The sequence below is a fragment of the Jaculus jaculus genome, chromosome 4 (assembly GCF_020740685.1).
Source record: "Jaculus jaculus isolate mJacJac1 chromosome 4, mJacJac1.mat.Y.cur, whole genome shotgun sequence".
NCBI classification, from domain to species: domain Eukaryota; kingdom Metazoa; phylum Chordata; class Mammalia; order Rodentia; family Dipodidae; genus Jaculus; species Jaculus jaculus.
The window spans coordinates 56,261,479-56,270,768 of NC_059105.1; the positions used below are offsets into that span (position 1 = coordinate 56,261,479).

A 9,290-nucleotide genomic window follows, 5' to 3' on the forward strand; every position below is an offset into this window, starting at 1 on the left:
TAAATCATCTTAAATAGCTTGATTTTATTCTTAAATTGATTTTTTTCTATTAGAAAATATTAGTCCAGAAGAAGAATATAAAATTGCCTGTCTCCTCATGGTCTTTGTAGCAGTTTCTTTGCCAACACTGGCCAGTAATGTGATGTCACAGTATAGCCCTGCTATAGAAGGTAAGAGTGATTTAACTTGTTTTGACAATAGGGATATCATTGGTTTTGGTACAGTTTTATACTTTCCTTCTCCTTAAATAAGGCTTAGGTTCTGCTGTATACTAGGAGTCTCTCTTTTCTGGAGTTCTGGCTTTCTGATACATGAACTGTGTGTAAGTGAGCTTATATGTGCCAAAATATGTACATAGCAGAAGATGGTAAGGGATTATTATCATGGGATTATTTTAAGGTTGAATGAAATAAATGTTGTAAAATCATTTTATTACTTGTCTCTTAAGTTTGCTATCTTTCATAGTATTTGTCTATGTAATATAATTCTGACCTGGTTGTTTATTGCTTCCTTGATACATTGCTTATAAAAACACTAGTCCTCATGAAAGTCAAGCTGCAACAAGTTAGATAGTAGTACCCCAGCTCTGCTTTTTTTTTTTTCTTTTCACAAGTTTTATTAACATTTTCCATGATTATAAAAAATATCCCATGGTAATACCCTCTCTTTCCCCTCACACTTTCCCCTTTGAAATTCCATTCTCCATTCATATTACCTCTCCATCTCAATCATTGTACTTACATATATACAATACCAACCTATTAAGTACCCTCCTCTCTTCCTTTCTCTTCCCTTTATATGTCCTTTTAAACTTACTGGCCTCTGCTACTAAGTATTTTCCTTCTCACTCAGAAACCCAATCATCTGCAGCTAGGATCCACATATGAGGGAGAACATGTGGCACTTGGCTTTCTGGGCCTGGGTTACCTCACTTAGTATAATCCTTTCCAGATCCATCCATTTTTCTGCAAATTTCATAACTTCATTTTTCTTTACTGCTGAGTAGAACTCCATTGTATAAATGTGCCACATCTTCATTACCCACTCATCAGTTGAGGGACATCTAGGCTGGTTCCATTTCCCAGCTATTATAAATTGCCAGCTCTACTTTTAAAAAAATTTTTATTTTGTCATTTATTTGGGAGAGAATGGTCACACCAGGGCCTCCAGAGACTGCAAATGAACTCCAGATACATGTGCCATCTTATTCAACTGGCTTACATGGGTCCTGGAGAATTAAACTTCTAGGTCCTTTGGCTTTGCAGGCGAGCGTCTTAACCACTAAGCCATTTGTGCAGCCCCCTGCTCTACTTTTAATCATGTTACTACTTACGTAGACTGTGCAATTATTGAAGACTTACCTTTGACATGTAACTTGATAATTTTGGGTCACACAGAATCTGTGTAACCATGTTTGTGCTTTCTCAGGACACTGCAACAACATTCATTGTTTGGCCAAAGCCATCAACCAGATCGCTGCAGCCTTATTCACAATTCACAAAGGAAGCATCGAAGACCGGCTTAAAGAATTCCTGGCAGTATGTATAATCTAATGATGAAACATACACATGTCATGTTACAAAGACAGCTAGAAGGTGTAGGTAGCAGTAAATCTCTTCATTTTCACATTTACTTGATGTCCTCCAATGACATTTTTTACTCCCAAATGCTCAAATAGATAAGTTTTGTTTACCTTGTAATGCTTCTGAGTTTTTTTTTTTTTAATCTGAGGTAGGGTTTCATTCTAGCTTGAACTCATGGCGATCCTCCTACCTCTGCTTCCCAAGTGCTGGAATTAAAGGTGTGTGCCACCATGCCCAGCCCTCTGAGTTTGTTTTGTTTTGAGAGAGGAATGGACAAAGTCAAGGAAAAGCCAGTTTATCCTTTCTTTTCTCCAGCTAATGTGTAGAGCTCTGTAATGTCACCTTTTGTTCTTAAGCTGATGTGTGAACTACTCTAGAGATTCTCCTAGCATTTGAAAGAAGAAAGGGGGGAAAAATTGACACAGAGGAAAAACAATGTGTCCTTTAAAAAGACATAGCATAGGGCTGGGGAGATAGCCCAATTGGTAAGTCCAGTGCTTTCCTCTCAGGCCTGAGGGCTTCAGTTCAATACCCAAATTCACATGAAAATGGTGTGTGTGGTTCCCAGTGCAGGAGAGGCAGAGACTGGAACATCCCTGGGGAGCCTGCTGGCCAGCCAACCTAGCTAGTAATTAGTCAGCTTCTAACCAGTGACATACCCTGTCTCAAAAAAGGTAAATGGCACTACTGAGGAGGAACACCTGAGGTGGTATTCTGGACTTCACACACTCACATGCAGTAAAACAACCTGGCAGCCCAGGTTTGATTCCCCAGTACTCATATAAAGCCAGATGCTCAGGTGGTGTATGCTTCTGGAGTTCCATTTGCAGTGACAAGAGGCCCTGATGTGCCTATTCTTATCCATTAATTTATTCATGTTTCTTTCTCCCTCTCTGCTTTCAAATAAATAATTAAAAATTTTTTAATTAAAAAATGCCATTTTTATTTTTAAAACCAAATACAGAAATAATTTCAGGAGAAAATTTTAATTTAAAGTAGTATTACAATTCAGTTTCTATTTGCTTTATTTTATTTAGGGTTTAATGTCCTAATTTCACAATGTCCCTTTGAATTCAAACCCAGTGTAAAATTGTCTACTTTTGGGGGGCTTAAGAAATGTGCAGTAGTTAGCTCCCCTTTACCTTTAAAAGATGCACTCCAAGCCCTTCTTCCCCCCATTAATTCCTAAAGCCGTGTATGTGTGTACTCTGTAGTCCAGGCTGGCCTTAAACTCATGGCAATCCTTTTACTCCAGCCTCCCAAGTGCTGGGATTACAGGTGTATGCTACCATGCCCAGCTTCATCAATGTTTTGCATAAACCTTTTAGAAGAATATTGTAATTGGAAGTTGTGTTTTTAACCACATAACAGTGTGGCTGCAGAGGTTATAGCACTTCAATGCTCATATAGTTGGCTTCATTGTTGTGTTCTACGCAAAGATCTTACTCCATTAATCCTGTCCTTGAAAGTCTTGAGTGCATTTTCATAATGTCTACTTCATTGGCTCTTTAAATGGGATCTGAGAATTGAACTTAAATACTCCAGCTTGAACAGTGAGTACATTATCCACTAAGCTATCTCCCTTATTCTTTTTTTTAAATTTTATTTATTCATTATTTATTTGACAGCAACAGACAGAGACAGAGAGAGAGAGAGAAAGAGAGGAAGAGAAAGAATGGGTGAGTCAGGGCTTCCAGCCACTACAAACGAACTCCAGACGTGTGCGCCCCCTGGGCTCACGTGGGTCCTGGGGAATCAAGCCTCGAACCGGGGTCCTTAGGCTTCACAGGCAAGCGTTTGAACTGCTAAGCCACCTCTCCAGCCCTCTTCTCCCTTCTTTATCTTCCTCTGTAAATGGAATTCCAGCCCCTCATTTGTGAACACTTCTCAGTAGTTTTTACCGTGTTCTACCTTTTCATCTAGTATTTCAGAAAGTCCTACACCAACTTGTCTTTTTATTATTAACGGTTTTTTAAATTATTATTATTGTTGTTGTTGTTGTTGCTTGTTTTTTGAGATAGGCTCTTATTCTAGCCCTGGCTGACCTGGAATTCATTATGTAATCTCAGGGTGGCCTTGAACTCACGGTGATCCACCTACCTCTGCCTCCCAAGTGCTAGGATTAAAAGCATGCGCCACCACGCCCGGCTTTTATTATTATTTTATTTATTATTAACTTTCCCATGTGTCCCTCAGCTCTATAAAGTTCTCATTCATCACTACACTTTGTAAGTTCCTATATAGGTTTTGGGTTCAGTACTGCATCATGTCCCGGTTGAGTCTGTATCCATTGCTGATGGCACTCTCATGCTAGGCCTTGCTGGTCAAGGGATTGAAGTAGTGTGATTTTATTTAGAGGTAAAAGCACAACCCATACACTTTGATTGTCTCTGTAGCAAGCAAATTCAGAATTGCCAAATATGTTGTGTATTATTTAGTAGGACTCTTAAGTCCATTCCTTCTTCCAACGCTTCTTTTTCCTTCTGAGATGATGTATAAACAAGATGGCTGTCATCCACACATTATGTTGCTAGAACATGGATATATAACTTAAAAATGTTTTTATTAGCTGGGTGTGGTGGTGCACACCTTTAATCCCAGCACTTGGGAGGCAGAGGTAGGAGTATCACTGTGAGTTCAAGGCCACTCTGAGACTCCATAGTGAATTCCAGGTCAGCCTGGGCTAGAGTGAAACCCTATCTCAAAAAAAAAAAAAAAAAAGTGTTTATTATTTGTGTGTGACCGTTCAGGCGGGCACATGCCACTTGGCACATGTAGAGGTCTGAGGACAACTTTAAGGTCAGTCTTCACCTGTCCACCTCATTTAAGGCAAGATTTTTTATTCTGCTGTTTTTTGCTGTATTTCATGAATTCTGGGAATTTTGATTGTATGCCTCTCACCTCGGTGTGATGAAATTACAGAAGCCTGTCATGCTTCTGGCCTTTTAAATGGGGTCTGAGAATTGAACTTATATACTCTAGCTTGAGCAGTGAGTACATTATCCACTAAGCTATCTCCCAGTTCTACTTTTGTTTTGGAAAGCCCTTAGGTTCTTTACTGTGGATGGTCTGTCCTTGTCATATGCCCTACAGCCTTGTCACATGGTATCATGGATCAGGGTTGTCTCTTTCTGTGGGTTTTGCCTTGGTACTACTACCTTTGCCCCTGTTAGGAAGGTAAGTGTTGTCTGGTGTCGTTACCTCTAAGGGTCTGTTTTTTTTACCATTGAAGATAAGTTCTGGGATTTTTTTTTTTTTTTCTTTCTTTAATCAACTTCAGCTCTCAGAAATGGGACAGTAGCTTCGGTATTGACAAGTGCAGCCTCACCAGTAACTTTTGTCCAAGGCTTTTGCTGAGTTTTGTACAACTGTCCTTTACTTATAATAAATGGCTTAATGTTACTCATTTCAGGGGGCTCCTTGCTGAAGTCTCTGAGTAGAGTTCAATGCTTTCTAGCACATACTGCCATCAGTTGGAGCACATTTTTGTTCATGTCTCACACACACAAATTCAATGCCTTTCATTTTTTTTTTTTTTTTTTTTAAATAAGACATGGTCTTGCAATGTAGCTAACACTGTTCTTGAACTTATGATCCTTCTGCCTCAGCTTCTCAGGTTCAGGGATTACAAATGTACCATCAAGTCAGGCATCTCTTGAACATCTTTAAAAAAATTAACATGCACTATGCTATAATTTTCAGTTTGATATGTGACAGGAGAAGTAAGCAGATTCTTTAGCTCCACAGTTGCACACAGAAGATCTGCTTGTACTGTCAGTTTTAACAGTCTTAGCATTGTTTTTTCTTTCTGTAAGTTGAGAGCATTTACGTTTTCACTTAAAGGAAGACTTATTGCTTCTCTTAGACATGTACAGTTGACATCATCACTACTGGTATGTGCTTTGGCATCACTAATTTTGTAGGAGTTACCAGAACACATACACTGCCAGTGAATGGAGAGAGTTACTGAGTGATTAGCATACAGGTGGCATATACAGTGCCCATCTGCTGGGCAAGAATGACTCCAGCTCCTAGGAAGATGGGAGGAAAATGATACAAGACCTCATTACAGTACTTGCAATGGCATGTAATTTGAAATTTGTGCATTGTTTTGTTTTGGAATTTTCCATCTGTGATTGACCATTGATAAAAGGAGGGGCTATTGTGTAGTAAACACAGGTACTGGGAAGACAGAGTATAGCTTGAATCATTTCAAGAAACAGACTTGGTTTTGCAATTTCAGTTGTAAAGATCAACAAGAGTATTTGATTATATTTATGCCTTAATTGTTCTCTTAATTATTGATTGTGAAGTATCTAAGTTCATCTTGTTATTGTTCATTTTATATACAGCACTGAATGATTAAAGTGTGTTAGACACTGAGCTGTATTAAAACTAAACAAGTAAGTGATGAATATTTTATTTAAAAAATCTCAATGTATTCATTTACTTTTAAGCTTGCATCTTCCAGTCTACTGAAAATTGGCCAGGAAACAGATAAAACTACAACAAGAAATAGAGAGTCTGTTTATTTACTGTTAGATATGGTAAGTCATTTCAGTTTAATTTAATTTTTATTGATAACAAAAATGTTACTGTCAGTGTTCTCTTCTTGGCAAGCTAAAGTTGTGGATTTTTAAAATTTATTCTCTTGTCTTCGTCTAAGTCATTCACTTTCTAAAAATTACTGAAAAGACTAGCATCACTGTCACTTTACCACAGATTAACATTTTAACTTTAGCAGTTTACACTGTTTAAGCTTAATCCGTATAATATGTTTAAGGCTAAACAGTGTAACATATTCTTTTATGAATTGTGTTTTAACGTGTTGGGCCTTATGTTTTCCATTTAGTTCTCTTGCATTTCCTTATTTCAACTCTCATCTGCTCCTCTGACTTCCTGTAGTTGGATATGCTTTGTCAGCTTCTCCTGTGCTGTGTTTGTGAAGCAGCCCTCCTCATTCCTATCATTTCTCTTGCCTGCAGAGCTCTGTCTATCCCAGTGACTCACTGTGGTTCAGTCCCCCATGGTTTTTATAACAACTATGGCCTACATGAATCTTTTGGAATCTAGAATTATCATTGGTCTTATTTTTAACTTTGGCTTTCTAGCTTATTCTTGACTCTCAAGTTAAACTTGATGATATAGGATCATATTTTAAATACTTTATTCTTGAAGGTATTTCTGAAGATATGCTTAGTTTATCCTGTTCAATTAATTTTAAAAAGTAGCATTTTAAAAACATTGGTAGAATCTACTGGAGCACATTTACATTTTAGATTTTAAAGTAAAAGGTAAATAATTTGTGTCCGTTTCTAATGAGATCAATGTAGAAAATGCTGATATTGATACTTAGCTTTGTTCCCGATAAGTAACCTGAATTTTGCCCTTTGTTATTCAGATTGTACAGGAATCACCATTCTTGACAATGGATCTCTTGGAATCTTGTTTTCCTTATGTGTTGCTGAGAAATGCATACCATGCTGTCTACAAACAAAGTGTTACATCTTCTGCATAAAATATCTACTTATTCAAGACAAGCACGCATTTTTGTTGCCTTGGTTTTATCTGTAAACTGTGGAACTATTTTACCTTAAGTCCTGAAAAGCAGTTTTGTGGATTACCAATTTTTTTCATATGGTTGTATTTTCTGATCATTGGTTTCTTAATATGGTTGTACTATAATACACCTGGTTGATTTAGATTGCACATTCACTGAAGTCACTGAGATTATGCCTATAATTTTAGAGTATTGTTTGTTTAAAATACATTCATTATCTATATGTTTTTGATATTTGATAATGAAAAAACTTGCTTGTTTATTTCTGAAAAGGAATTGTATTTAGTGATTATTTTAGACAGTGATATTATAGCATTCATCTGTGTGTAAATTATTTCATATAGGGAAGAGTTCTGATCTGTACCTAAGGTTCTTATTGAAAACAAAATTGGATGTGTATTTCTGTGATGCTATGAATACATTTCTACTTTATTTTGAAACATTTGCCAAACTAAATACTCTTTAACACTGTTTAACATTAAAAATGTTAAAGGACTGTGTAGCACTCAAAGCAGATCTTGTTTCAAAACTCTATAATAGCAGCACATGTTGTTGCTTGTATAAAGCCTGGTGGTAATTTCTAGACTAATTTCCATGGTGCCCTATTGGCATTAGCACTACCATTGTATCCTGCTGTATAATAAGCAATCTTAGCATTTATCAACTGTTGATACAAATGTTAGTCCCTAACCACTTTTTATATGTTTTAAAACTTTGAAATTCAAGTGTACCTGCCATAACATAAAATAAACACTAGACTGAATCACATTTTGAATGATTTAAGATCTTTGGAAATTAATTAGCAATATAGAAGTTTTAGTTTAGACTTTATTTAAATTAACAGATTTAAAGATGTCATGGCGCAGCATTTGAGAATAGATGAGCTACTACAGGGTCTGTTTAAGTATTTTAGAAAATATTCTGGAAAAAATATTGTAACTAGAAAATTACATGACATTATTTAAAAGTTAACAACTATAAAGAACTTTTTGTGCTGTCAATTTGCTGGTTGTATCTGTTAGCAGGTGATGGCGTTATTAAGGAATGAAAAAAGATTGATCATGAAACTGGAGGGAATGTTGTTGAAGGCTGCTGTATGAGTCATTGATGAATGGTTGGCATGGCACATTTAGTTTGAAAACTGACCAGATGTTTTGCCCTCTGCCATTGTGAAGACTGATTCTCAGCAGCTGTATATCTGTCTGGACAGCATAAAGAACTATTATTCATAGCTTCTTAGTAAAACTGATAACTTGTGTTAAGATACAAGAAAGCTGCTGTGAAGAGAGTTCCAGTGTCATACTCTGACCAGATATGGAGAGGGGATAAAGGGAGTGAAATCAGATATGGGTGGGGGGTTGAAATCAGACATGGAGAGGGGGTGAAATCAGACATGGAGAGGGTGTGGAATCAGATATGGAGAGGGGGTGAAATCAGATAAGGAGGGGGTAAAATCAGATATGGAGAGGGGGTGAAATAAGATGTGGAAAGGGGAGTGAAATCAGGTACCATGTGATCATCATTGTTACTCAGTGCATGGTTTGTCCAGCTTGTCTTTAAGTCAGGAACCAGTTGCTACTATTAAAGAATGTTAGTAGTTCTAAAAGGGCTTTTAGGAGTAAATTTTAAATGGGATAGTTTCACACTTAAAATAGTTTCTAACCATTATATTGTCATTAACAGTCCAGTTAAGCATGTCTAACTCAGATACGTTTTATTTCCACGAGAGATTTTAGCCGGCCATTATGACCTAAATGAAAGTAACACAGTAGTTTAAGCTGATACTCTAAAGTGCACAGTCTAGCCATGGAGGGTCAGGTCTTGATTCTGGTTTGTGTGCCCCCTCTTTCCCTGTTCTTTTTCCTTTCCTTAACTTGAAAAGTGAGATGGAAGGGCATATGTCTGGTACAGGACTATTCTGGTAAATTCTTAGGTAAGCACCACCAACCTGGCAAATGAAGATGGGGCTGTGTAGGTGTGTGATCTTGAAGATTGCTAGGCCTCACCCGTGGGATATGGCAGAGGAACTTCTATCATGCACTATAAAAAACATACCTTACCCAAAGCCCAATTAATGATACTTGAAATTAATATTTAGCCAATACTTAAGATTATCAAAGGATAAGCTACTAGAATACATGAATAAA

At 37.1% G+C, this 9,290-nt stretch overlaps 1 protein-coding gene across 4 annotated transcripts in view; it reads left to right on the forward strand.

The window, feature by feature from the left end:
* The window catches only part of Nckap1 (NCK associated protein 1), a 108,640-nt gene extending 100,729 nt beyond the window's left edge, over positions 1-7,911 (forward strand). For all 4 annotated transcript variants that reach the window (XM_045147267.1, XM_045147268.1, XM_045147265.1 and 1 more), the window contains 4 exons: positions 54-170; positions 1,429-1,538; positions 6,041-6,130; positions 6,985-7,911. In XM_045147267.1, the coding sequence (XP_045003202.1) occupies positions 54-170; positions 1,429-1,538; positions 6,041-6,130; positions 6,985-7,101 (434 nt within the window). In that variant the 3' untranslated portion in view covers positions 7,102-7,911. The remainder of the gene's footprint in view (positions 1-53; positions 171-1,428; positions 1,539-6,040; positions 6,131-6,984) is intronic.
* Positions 7,912-9,290: the final 1,379 nt, after the last annotated feature.